Raw genomic sequence first — 13,657 nt, forward strand, 5'->3', positions numbered from 1 at the left:
TGTAACAAACCTGCACATTCTGCATATGTACCCCAGAACTTAAAGTATAATTTTAAAAAATTTAAAAAGTCATAACTGCATCTTGGCTAAAAACAAAGAGCCATAACTACATCTTGGCTTTATTGGCCCTAAAAGGAGGAGTGTTAGAAGTTGTTCAGCTGTTTCACCTTGTATTGAACTTTTCTGAAAGAATTCACTCAAAGCTTAAATAATTTGCACAGATATCTTTGAACTCAAAGTTCATGCTCTATTTTGGTGAGTGGTGGTACCCTTTCCTCCTGTGGAGTTTAGAATAAACAATGGGTCACTCTGACTGAAAGGCAATTTCTTCTCGTCCTCCTACCCTTACTCCCAAATAAAAGAACGCCCTTCATCCTTTGCTATTTTTTTGATAATGGGGATGATTGAAAACTCCTACATATGCTGAAGCTCAACATTTACCTAATAATTTCTGTGAAATTCAGAAGTACCATTTCATTCTAAGATAAAGGATTCTAACTGAAGTAAACATTTCCATGTTGAGTTATTTGCTCACATGAGCCATCTAGGTCTTTTAACAGCAATTAAAAGGCTCTGTGGACATGGAATAACCCCTGAAAATAGGGGCATACAGAAGAACACAGATCTGTCTTTCTGTTAAAAAGATATCAACCAGTATATTAAAAAGTTTATTTCAGTAACATTATAAGGCAACAATCCTCAGTCAGCAAACCAGTGACAAGAAATTGACAAACACTCCTTCTACAGCTTCCTGAAACAGCAGGCTGGCTTGTGGCCCCCTTGGTGGTAACATCTTAAGGAATCCTATCATGTTTGTTTATTTATGCTAAACTGTAAAAACAAACACTTCATACGACAATCATTCTTAGGTCAAACACAAGAACGAACTACTTTGACATCGTAATTCTTCACACTTTTTCCCTGAATATGCTGTACTGTACTACTAACATTTAAATTCTGTAGAAAATAATGCATTTGTTAGTGACTTTGTTAGAGCTTGAAAAGACCCTTTTAGAATTTAAATGATCACTTATAAAAAAATTTTAATCTCAGAATCTACTAATGTGACAGACAAACAGTATACTTAACAGTTGAGTCATAAATACTGTGTATAATTGCTTGACCATCTCTAGCATTTAAATGACCTCCCAGAATATTACACAAGCCCTGAGACTAGTGAGCATCTTATTACTGACCTTGTACACCACCAAAGTTTCATAATGCTAAAGAAAACCAAAACAAAAGACAATGGTTTACACAGGAAAATAACCCAAAGGCAATACGAAAACAGTCATAATTTATTACTGATAAAGAGTAAAGGCATCCTTCCCAAAGTGGGGGGAAATCACAGGGAACACTAATTATATCAGATAAACCACGGGGATGGAAAATAGGCCCATATTTTAAAATTCATTGAGAAATCATTCCTTTTTCTCCACAACTGTGATTCTATACAAGATACAAACCCTGCAAACCTTTTGTGCTACCTGATGGATAAAAGTAGCAGGAGCCAGACTCCTGAAACACTTGAGACTGATTTCTACAAAGTCCAGGAAAAGCAATGACTCCAGTGTGCAGTGCTGATGCATGTGACAGCCTAATGTGTTATTATTCAGTTCTGGTGGCAGCCCTATCTACGTGGGCCCAGTTAGTTTTTAGGGAGTCACAGATTAGGCAGGCAATGAGGAGCATGATTCTAAAAAGCACATCATATGCATTAAACAAGCAGCTTCAAGGACATTTTCTCCTGCGATGCACACTTACTGTGCTCTTTCTATTCAGACAGATCCACAGACCACCTTTCAAGACCATTCCTCTCTCATTTCCTCCATCACCCAAGATAAATCTAGCTACCCTTTTTTGTTTTGTTAACTGTGCCTTTTCTTTCAACTTTTTGTCCTTGTTAAAATTTGTCCAATGTTTCACATTTCCTAATGATGAAAAGAAAGCTTGCACCGTTTACCATTGATCTCACCAACCCCCTCACTGCTGGAACCAAAAAGCCATGAGAGGTACTGCTGTGATACACCTTACAAGCTACATAGCCATCTTCAAAATGAAAACCACCTTTAAGTCCTCATGCTGCCACTATGCAGGATCTGAACCACCTACAGGTACAGTGGTCTCATTCCAGTATAAGCCACAACCTCAAGTCTCAGGAAAGCCAGCCTGCTGGATAGTAAGTTACTGAGAAAAACTAATCTATTCTACTGGCTGGAAAACAAAAAGGCCCAGTGCATCAATAAGATTATACCATAAAGGATTAATCTTGTATAACACAAGACTCCTAGGAAACAAAAGAGAATAAATATTTATAAAATGCCCACTACTCCCAGCCTTCCTTCTACCCCAGAATAGCCCAGGTGGCAGCTCAGTGCTCTGAGGAAGGAAGTTAAGGTCATGTACTGGCACAAACAATATTCTGAACCAAAAGAACCTATGAAAACCAGAGGGATATGTGGCCAAATACTCCCCTTTTCAACTTGGTAAGATGAAGAGGGGTAAACAGACATGTTTCAGAGAAAAAAGGCATAGAAAACCACCTCAGGAAAGCAGCACAGCAGTGGATCTGAGTGTCCATTTGTCAGGACAGTGAGTCACCAGCTCAGCACAGGGTCCAGGCCTCAGCACAGAGACACAAAGCACATCCGAGAGGCTGCCTGAAGAAACAGCTAGACAAAGGCTACAGCCTCAAGAGCGCAATGCTTCTCTTCTCTCCCAGCCCCATGGCAATCACTTCCCAGTGACCTACACAGAGTTATATTCTCAAGGGGAATCAGTACCCCAGTGAATGATATTTTACCCACCATCCACGAATACAACAAATGGTTTTGGGGCTTAAATTGGAAACAACTTTTGTCTCATTAACAATGGTCTGACAGTGTACATCTTTCTTGATCCTAACAGGACACCTCCTGAAGTGGTTTGTTGGCTTTTGTCCTTAAGGTCATATGAAATGACGTTGTGTGTAGTGGCAGTACCCACATGTGCTTAAGTGCCAGAAGACTGGCATTTTCAAGTGTCAACAGGCCATGCATCATTGTGCCACAGCTAAACCTTTATAGTGCTTGGCCCTGAAAAGTGTTAACCCAGAAAGTTCTCTGAACATATGCTCATTAAAATTCATTGACTTACGTTACAAACATCCACGTAACATAGGGAGAAACCATGTCACATGGAGTATCCACTGGGCATGTACTTAGAGCTCATCCACAAGACTAAAACACAAAGAGATCGTAGGTGCACACCCAGGCAGAGGGAAATGTCCAATCTGGGAACCTTTCCTTCAGAGCATCCAGTTGAGGGGATCTCTTGTCTTCCCCAGATAGATAGTGGGCAGCAATGGCCACAGTAACCATTCCTTCAGGATGTTCTTCTGAGACCTGCCAGAGAAAATCAATTAGTTCTCCAGTTCTCGGAAGCCAGAATACTGAACCCAAGGTTCTTGCTAAATACCTCCTGGGAACCTAATCAATGAAACAAACAATGCTGGGAAATTTGCACCTGCACTTCTATCCAGAACTGCCATGCAGAAGCCTGGAGTCCATGGGAGTAAAAGACAAAGTAGTCTCCTCCTTTACTTGTGACTGGGGTGCCATTACCAAGAGACCACTGAGAAAGTGATGACCCTTTGTGGGCTCGAACATAAAAGGACATATGGCTTGGTCCTGTAAGGTAAAAGGAAGAAAGAACAGTTAATCTTTGTAAAAGGATCAGAAAAATAACCCACAATCCAAACCAGACTTCATAAAGGTTCATGCCTGTATGACTTTAAATATACTCGCTATAAACCTAATGGAGGTTTACCAGTTTGGACACTTAGTGTGAATCAACAAGGTTAAATAATGAGGTACAGGAGAAAAGGCACAGACTCTAAATGAGAAAGCCTGTGTTAAGTTGGTCCTATCACTTAACTGCTGCATGACATCAGGAATTTAATCTATGTCACAATTTCTTCATCTATGAAATAGATTTTTTGAGGGGATTATATTAGAAAAAGCATATGAAAGTGTTGGCAAAACTGCAAAGTGCTATAACAGTACTGAATAGGATTGTCATTATGAATCGGGTTGTAATTTTCAGAGTTGATCATGTAATACCTTAAAATATGTTTTACTAGTTTTCCCTTCAAGCTAGAAAGTATCAGCTCAGTTCTGAAAATTTAGTCATCACTGGGAACTTCCAAGGAAACTGATGATAGTGGCAGTCAAGCTAAAACTAAAATAGATAAAACTAAACAAAAACACACCCTCAGCCTAACTTGAAGACAGAGAATATCCACATGTGCAATAACCGTAAATTTTTAAATCTCAGGGAGCAATCTCACACACGTGTGCCCACCGTGCTTCTGCTGCAAGGCTTTGTGGCAAACGCAGACCAAGTAAGTCCACCCTAAATCTGAAAATACCACTATAGTGTCCAGTCAAAGAAAGGTTTACAGGGCAGGGACGTAAAAGTATATTACTGAAGTAACAGTCTTCAAAACCAAAACTTCTCAGGGAAAAATAAACCAAAAAAGAAGGAAGAGGCATCCTCTGGCATTTGGGTGATGAAGGCGAAAAGAAGCAAAAGAAAATTCAGGGTCCCGCAAGAAAAATCCAATCAAAAACGCTGAATGAGATATGTATTATTCATTCATACCAATGCAAACTTACTAAGGAATCTAGACTTTATTACACTGACAGAAAAGGAAGCCATTGCCAGAAATCTTACAAAACAGCGCAAAAATGAGGAAGAAAAGGACAAACAGACCCATACAGTTATTACCAAAAAAAAAAAAAAAATCAGAAAATTCCTCTTGGGGAAAAAAAACCCAACCATGAAGCAGAAGAAAATGTTATGATCACACTCCAACTACAAATATATCCATACAAACACTTGGGCATATTTAAAACCCCACCATGAATCAGAAATTCTTACTAGAAGGAAGAATTAAAAGGACTGACTAGACTCAGAAAACAAATGGAGGAAAAAGGCAAAATTACCTTAGAAATGAAGACAATTACAAGATGCCCAACAGAATAGATTCAAAGGAAAATTTATTAACAGGCATAAAGACAGGAGAAATACTAAGAAAATTAAAATGGGAAAAAGCAAAGTAAAAAAGGTTAGCAATAGTGGTAAAAATGGAAGGCAGGTCAAAAAGAAATATTCATTTGGTACCCCAGAAGAAAACCAAACAACGAAACAGAATATTTAAAACCATAATCCAAGAAAGCATTCCAGAAATAAAAGGAGAGCTGAATCTACACATTGAAAGGGATTACCAGGCACCTTAGAATATTAACATAGAACAAACAACTTCAAAACATAACCTAGTAAAACAGATTTCAAAGAAAAAAAACTCTTCAAGGTCTTCAGTAAAAAGATCAAGTAACTTACAAAAAAAATTACATTGTATCAGACTCCAAAAACAAAATATAAAATAAGGCAACAATGGAACAGCAATTTTTTTAAAAAATATTGGAAAATGTGAACCGAAGATTTTATGTCTACCAACTTGTCCTTCAACTATCAAGGTTATAGAAAACCAATTTTAGCCATATAGAAACAGAGCACTCATGAGCCCTTCTTCAGAAACAGTCTAGAGAATAAGAAACAGTCTAGAGAATAAGATTCATCCAACCAAGAGATAACTCTACAAACTTCAGCAAAAGAACTTTTTCTTGAGACGGGGTTTTGCTCTATCACCTAGGTTTGAGTGCACTGGCGTGAACACAGCCCACTGCAGCCTTGACTTCCTTGGCTTGAGCAATCCTGTTGCCTCAGCCTCCCAAGTAGCTGGGACTACAGATGCATGCTACAAACCTGGCTTTTTTTTGTTTTTTTTTTGGTAGAAATGGGGTCTCCCCATTTTGCCCAGGCTGGTCTCGAGCTCCTGGGCTCAAGCCATCTTCCCACCTCAACCTCCCAAAGTACTCCCAAAGTAAGCCACCACACCTGGCCAAAAGAACTTACTATAGTGAGGATTTTAATACATCCAAATGTATTACAAAAACACTAAGGTGAAGGTATAAAACAAATGTACAAATGTTACATGCTGTAACAAAAATTGGATGGAAAATGGGAGAGAGAAAGAGGAAAATATAATAAGCATGCTGTTGTACAGGTTAATTGGTGGGAGTTAAAACAATACCTTTATTTATTTATTTATTTTTCCTGAGACGGAGTCTCACTCTGTGGCCCAGGCTGGAGTGCAGGGGCGCAATTTCAGCTCACTGCAACCTCTGCCTCCCGGGTTCAAGTAAAATAATAGAGAATTAAAACAAATATAAACATTCATAAATGCCAGAAAATAAATGTTTTAAAGAGCATAGAAGACACCTCATAGAAAAAAGGAACATAACAAATAAAGTAACACATGTAATTATAAAATATTGTGACAACTGAGGCCAAATGTATGAGTAATAAAAATTAATGTAAATAAATCTAACTTACCCACTAAAAGAAAAAAAATTTCAACTTGGCTTACAAAGCCAAGCCCAATCACATACTGTATGTTTCCTGAATACAGAGAGATTCAGAAAGGGTAAACGAAGGTATGAACAAAGGTATTTCAGGCAAGTGGAAATTGTTTAAAAGTCCTATCTTATTTCTGAAAAAATAGAATTCAAGGCAAAAGCATTAAATATAAAAGGGGTACTTTTTAATACTAAAAGTCACAATTCACAATGAAGACATAAAAATTGTGAATATCTATGCATCAGATAACACAGCAACCACTTTATAAAGCAAACTACAGGAGACGTATAGAAGATATATACATATAAACATAAAAATAAGAAACTCCAATATTCCATTCAGTACAAGACACGTCAATCAAGCAAAAAATAAGGATGATATAGGAAGACTTAAAATGACCAATGAGGTAGATCACGTGGATGTGTACAGGTTGAGTATTCCTTATTTGAAATACTTGAGACCAGAAGTGTTTCAGATTTTGGAATACTTGCATTACCCTACAGGTATCATGCAGGCCTTTTTGGCATTTTAAACAATATCTTTACACAACAGAACAGAGAATAAGCAAAAAAAAACAACAAAAACAAAAACCAAAAGTGTGTAATGCACATAGGTCTGGGGTTCATGTGAGGTATTATGAGAAACCTGCCATTGGCATATGCAGCCTACACACATACCATTTTATTACTCTTTACAGGCATGCTTGCATGGAGAATCCGGGTGTATGAGGAATGTATGTCACAGTTGAAAGGGGCTGGAAAGGTTTTCTTCCCCCAGGGATGCTGAATAACTGTGTTGTGTGCCTATGTTTTGACTATGACCTGTCAAATCATACCGAAAAGGAGATTGTTTTCGGTTAGGGAGGCCAGTGGTATTAAGATTAGAATTGTGATGAAGTATATTATGGATGCTACTTGTCCGATTATAATGAAGGGTTGGTTTACCGGTTGACTTCCAATTCAGGTTAGGGTTAGTAGAATTGTGATTAGGAGTCATAGTAGGAATTGGCTGAGTGGGTGGAATGTCATACTTTGTTGTTTGGATTTGTGGAGTATGGGTATAATTGTTAGGATGAGAATGGATAGGAGGAGCGCTAATACTCCCCCTAACTTATTAGGAACAGATCGTAGGATTGCGTATGCGAACAGGAAATATCATTCTGGTTTGATGTGTGGTGGGGTGCTTAGAGGTCAGATGTGGAAATTTTCTTTTCTTTTCTTTTTTTTTTTTGAGACATGGTCTCACTCTGTCACCGAGGCTGGGATGCAGTGGTGCAATTATGGCTCACTGCAGTCTCCAATTCCTGGACTCAAGCAGTCCTCCCTCCTGGGTAGCTAGGACTACAGGCGTGAGCTATTATACCTGGCTAATGTTTTAATTTTTTGTAGAGACAAGGTCTGACTATGTTGCCCAGGCTGGTCCGAAACTCCTGGCCCCAAGTGATTCTTCTGCCTTGGCCTTCCCAAATGTGGGGATTACAGGTATGAGCCACCACGGCTGGCAGAATTTTCCTTTTGTGGCATCAAGCATCAAGTTGGTGCTCAAAAAGTTTTGGATTTCAGATTTTTGGATGAGGGTGCTCAATCTGTATATATTAAAACTTTATGTACTGATAATACGAAATATACCTTCTCAAGTGAGCATCAAACACTTACAAAATCGAGTACTAGAGGTCACACAAGAAATATGGGAAAGTTACATAAAATTAGAAATAAATGACATTGATCACAATTCAATAAAACTGAATTGTTGAAATTAACAATAAAACAGCTTTCCTCTGGAAATTAAAGACTCTACCATGAAAGAGGAAGTACAAACTGAAATTACAGAATTTTTTAAAAATAGGAACTACTAGATACATGCAAAACAGTAATAAGAGGAAAATTCATAGCAATAAATTTTGGGGGGTGTTAGATGCAATGGCTAATGCCTGTAATCTTAACACTTTAGGAGGCCAAGGCAGGAGGCTCACTTGAGGGCAATATAGCGAGACACCATCTCTAGATAAAGTTTTTTTTAAAATTTGCCAGGAGTGGTGACACACACCTGTAGTCCCAGCCACTCCAGAGGCTGAGATAGGAGGATCACTTGGAGCCCATGAGTTTGATGCTGCAGTGAGCCATGATCACATCACTGCACTCCAGTCTGAGTGACCAGGGAGATTCCAAATCAAAAATATCTGTCTTTTTTCAGTAAAATAAATTTTTAAAAGTGACTTGGGTCAAAAAGAACAACAAAGTAACCAAAAGAAAGCAAAGATGAAAGCAAGAATCAATGAAATACAGAACAAAAACAGACCTAATTTTTAAAAATAGAAGTTTTTTTCCCTAAATTAACAAAATAAGACAATTGCTAGCTAAATCAAGAAAGGAGCAGTGGGGAAAGAGAGCAAAACAGAGAAAACACAAATATACAAAAAGATAAATAAAAAGAAAAATAATCTAAACAATAAATTTATAAAATCACATGACTATTTTGCAGGCCTCTATACTAATAAATTTGAAAACCCAGAAGAAATCAGTACTTTTCTAGGAAAATATAGATTACCAAAACTGAGCACATTAAAGATATAAAGTTTAAACAGACCAGTTTCCCTAGAAAAAATTAAGGAACTGGCCCCCATAAAAGCACCAGGCCCTGATGGCGTTCACAGAGGAATTCAAGGTAACTTCCCAACCAAATAGCTCCAATGCTCCATAAACTGTTCCAAGGTATTGAAAATGAAGGAAAACTAATTGTTCTTATAAAGTATTAATATAATAAAGAGTACAAAGAAAAAAGCAGACCAGTATCACTCATGAATATTAATGCACAATTTCCCAGTAACATCAACAAACAGAATCCAACATCACATTAATAAAATAATAGGCCATAAAAAAGACACAATGAAGAAAATTCCTATCACTGCCTTCATAGATGCTCAAAAAGCCTTTCTCAAAATTAAACACTCATTTCTTGTTTTTAAAATTCAACAAGATGACAGCTGATGAATGCTTGCTGAAAATGATTTTAAAAAGTATGTACCTTAGTCCTAAGACCAGGATCTTAAATATGAGGAAAACACTAGAGACCTTTGCACTAATATCAAAAACAAGACAAGGATGCTCACTATATCCATAACTTCAACACTGTGCTAGAATTTATTAGCCAACTGGACAATTAGAGGCATAAAAATTGGTAGAAAAGAAATAAAACTGTATTTGCAGATGATATGCAGCAGTCAATAAACCACAGCTGAGATCTATTTTTGTATGGCCCTCAGGCTAGGAATGGTTTTTACATTTTTAATGGGTGGTAAACAAAGAAAAAAAAAGGGGGGAAACAAAAGAATGTGACCGAGGCAAGGCCTAAATTATTTACCTAGATGATATGGTTTGCCTGTGTCCCCACCCAAATCTCATCTTGAATTATAACTCCCACAATGCCCACGTGTGGTGAGAGGAACCCAGTGGGAGGTGGTTGAATCTTGGGGGCACATCTTTCTCATGCTGTTCTCATGATAGTGAATTAGTCTCACAAGATCTGATGGTTTTAAAAATGGTAGTTTCCCTGCACAAGCTCTCTTTGCCTGCTGCCATCCATGTAAGACATGACTTGCTCCTCCTTGCCTTTCACCTTCTGCCATGATTGTAAGGCTTCCCCAGCCACGTGGAACTGTAAGTCCAATAAACCTCTTTCTTTTGTAAATTGCCCAGTCTCAGGTATATCTTTATCAGCAACATGTAAACAGACTAATACAGTAAACTGGTACCAGTAGAGTGGGGTGCTGCTGAAAAGGTACCCAAAAATGTGGGAGCAACTTTGGAACTGGGTAAAAGGCAGAGGCTGTAACAGTTGTGGAGGGCTCAGAAGAAGAGGAAAATGTGGGAAAGTCTGGAACGTCCTAGAGACTTGTTGAATGGCTGTGACCAAAATACTGATGATAATGATATGGAAAATAAAATCCAGGCTGAGGTGGTCTTGGATAGAAATGAGGAACTTTTTGGGAACTAGAGCAAAGGTAATTCTTCTTATGTTTTAGCAAAGAGACTGGAGGCATTTTGCCCCTGCCCTAGAGATATGTGGAACTCTGAACTCAATTGAGAGAGATGATTTAGGGTAGCTGGTGGAAGGAATTTCTAAGCAGCAAAGCACTCAAGAGGTGACTTGGGTGCTGTTAAAGGCAGTTTTATAAGGGAAGCAGAGCACAAAATTCAGAAAATTTGCAGCCTGACAATGCAATAGAAAAGAAAATCCCATTTTCTGAGGAGAAATTCAAGCCAGCTGCAGAAATTTGCATAAGTAACAAGGAGCCAAATTTTAATCCCCAAGACAATAGGGAAAATGTCTCCAGGGCATGTCAGAGGTCTTCACAGCAGCCCCTCCCATCACTGGTCCAGAGGCCTAGGAGGAAAAAGTGGTTTCATGGGCTATGCCCAGGGTCTCCATGCTGTGTGCAGCCTAGTGTCTTAGTGCCCTGCATCTCAACCACTTCAGCCATGGCTGAAAGGGACCAATGCAGAGCTCAGGACGTGGCTTCAAAGGGTTCAACCCTCAAGCCTTGACAGCTTCCACATGGTGTTGAGCCTGTGAGCACAGAGAAGTCAAAAACTGGGGTTTGGGAACCTCTGCCTAGATTTCAGAAGATGTATGGAAACACCTGGATGCCCAGGCAGAAGTTTGTGCAGGGGTGGGACTTCATGGAGAACTTCTGTTAGGGCAGTGTGGAAGGGAAATGTGGGGTTGGAGCCCCCACACAGAGTCCCTACTGGGGCACTGCCTAGTGGAGCTGCAAGAAGAGGGCTACTATCCTCCAGACCCCAGGATAGTGGATCCACTGACAGCTTGCACTATGCTCCTGGAAAAGTCACAGACACTCGACGCCAGCCAGTGAAGGCAGCTGGGGTGAGACTGTACCTGCAAAGCCACAGGGATGGAGCTGCCCAAGACCATGGAAACCCACCTCTTGCATCCATGTGACTTGGATGTGAAACATGGAATCAAAGGAGATCATTTTGGAACTTTAAGATTTGACTGCCCTGTTGGATTTCGGACTTGCATGAGGCCTGTAGCCCCTTTGTTTTGGCCAATTTCTCTCATTTGGAATGGCTGTATTTACCCAATGCCTGTACCCCCTTGTATCTAGGAAGTAACTAACTTGCTTTTGATTTTACAGGCTCATAGGCAGAAGGGACTTGCTTTGTCTCAGATGAGACTTTGGACTGTGGACTTTTAATGCTAAAATGAGTTAAGACCTTAGGGGACTGCTGGGAAGGCACAGCTGGTTTTGAAATGTGAGGACATGAGATTTGGGAAGGGCTGGGGTGGAATGATACGGTTTGGCTGCATCCTCACCCAAATTTCATCTTGAATTGTAACTCCCACAATTTCCACATGTGGTGGGAGGAACACAGTGGGAGGTGGTTGAATTTTGGGGGCAGGTCTTTCCCGTGCTGTTCTTGTGATAGTGAATGAGTCTCACAAGATCTGATGGTTTTAAAAACGGGAGCTTCCCTGCACAAGCTCTCTTTGCCTGCTGCCATCCATGTAAGATGTGACTTGCTCCTCCTTGCCTTTCACCTTCCGCCATGATCTGAGGCCACCCCAGCCACATGGAACTGTAAGTCCAATAAACCTCTTTCTTTTGTAAATTGCCCAGTCTCGGGTATGTCTTTATGAGCAGCATAAAAACAGACTGGCCCTTTAGAGAAAAAGTTTGTGAACCCCGGTATATCTGGAGAACCCAAGGATATCAATGGTTAAACTAACTCAAAAAATACAAGATTCAGTTAGGTAGTAGGATATAAAATTGACATGTAGAAATCAACTGCCTTCACACATACAAAAAATAATCAGAGGATATAATGGTAGAGAGATGCCCTCAATTATAAACAGCAACACAATCTAGATGAGAAAAACCTCTCAGACAGGGTTTCGCTCTGTCGCCCAGCCTGGAGTATGGTAGCACAATCATAGCTCACTGCAACCTCGAATTCTATGCCCAAGCGATTCTCCTACCTCAGCCTCCCAAGTAGCTGGGACTACAGGTGTGCACAAGCACTCTTAATTTTTTTTCTTTTTTTGTAGAGATAGAGTCTCACTATATTGCCTAGGCTGGTCCCAGGCTCAAGCAATCTGCCTACCTCAGCCTTCCAAAGTGCTGGGACTATAGGGGGAAAACCCCTGAAAGACATAAAAATAGATTTGAACAAACGAAATGTCATTCCCAGGTCACTGATAGGATGACTCAACATCGTATCAATTCTCCTGAAGGTAATTTATAAATTTATTATGATACTCCAAAAATACCAATAAGCAATAAGCTTTATATTAGAATTGGGTAAGTTATTACTGATGTTCATATGAAAAAGAAAATAGTAAGGAAGATAAACAAAAACAGCAAGGAAAATACTGAAAAACAAAAACTACAAAGGAGCTTAATGCTTTCAATCATGAAAATACTATAAAGCTTCTATAATTAAAAGTGTAATAACTAGTGTACAAATAGACCTACACATACACAGTCAAATGATTTCTGATAAGGGCACCAAAGCAATTCAATGGTAAAAGTATTTTCAAAAAATGGTGCTAGGAACACTTGATATCCATAAAGGAAAAAAAGAGCCTTGACCCCTACACCTCAGACCATACACAAAAATTAATTCAAGGTGGATCACAGGCCTAAATATAAAAGCTAAAGCTGTAAAGCTTCTAGGAGGAAACGTGAGAATCTATGTTTGTGACCACTAGGTAGGCAATGATTTTTTAGAGGAATAAAAAGCACTGATCCTGAAAGAAAATCCTGATATACTGGACTTCAGAGAAATTTAAAACTTCTGCACATCAAAAGACAACATTAAAAAAAGAATGCAGAAAATCTTCACAACATATATCAGATGAAGGATTTTTATCTGGAATACACAAACTCTTACAAGTCAAGAAGAAACATAATTTTTTTTTTTTTTTTTTTTTTTTTTTTCTTTGAGACAGAGTCTCACTCTGTCGCCCAGGCTGGAGTGCAGTGGCACAATCTTGGCTCACTGCAACCTCTGCCTCGCAGGTTCAAGCGATTCTCCTGCCTCAGCCTCCCAAGTAGCTGGGCTTACAGATGCACACCAATACACCCAGCTAATTTTTTATATTTTTGGTAGAGATGAGGTTTCACCATGTTGGCCAGGTTGGTCTCGAACTCCTGACCTCAAGTGATCTGCCTGTC

At 39.2% G+C, this 13,657-nt stretch overlaps 1 protein-coding gene across 3 annotated transcripts in view; it reads right to left on the reverse strand.

The window, feature by feature from the left end:
* Positions 1-13,657, reverse strand: part of ERMP1 (endoplasmic reticulum metallopeptidase 1) — a 111,007-nt gene that overhangs the window by 23,405 nt on the left and 73,945 nt on the right. The window contains exons 14-15 of one of the 3 annotated variants that reach the window (XR_004054015.1): positions 3,505-3,668; positions 3,136-3,383 (exon numbers count right to left, since the gene is read on the reverse strand). Coding sequence is in view for 2 of the 3 variants with exons in the window: in XM_010365088.2 (XP_010363390.1) it covers positions 3,219-3,383; positions 3,505-3,668 (329 nt within the window). In the remaining variant the exon portion in view is untranslated. Of the gene's footprint in view, positions 1-655; positions 3,384-3,504; positions 3,669-13,657 lie in introns of those variants that run through there. The other 2 variants (XM_010365088.2, XM_030919990.1) reach the window with 2 other exon arrangements.

This window comes from Rhinopithecus roxellana, chromosome 16 (genome assembly GCF_007565055.1).
Source record: "Rhinopithecus roxellana isolate Shanxi Qingling chromosome 16, ASM756505v1, whole genome shotgun sequence".
NCBI lineage: Eukaryota > Metazoa > Chordata > Mammalia > Primates > Cercopithecidae > Rhinopithecus > Rhinopithecus roxellana.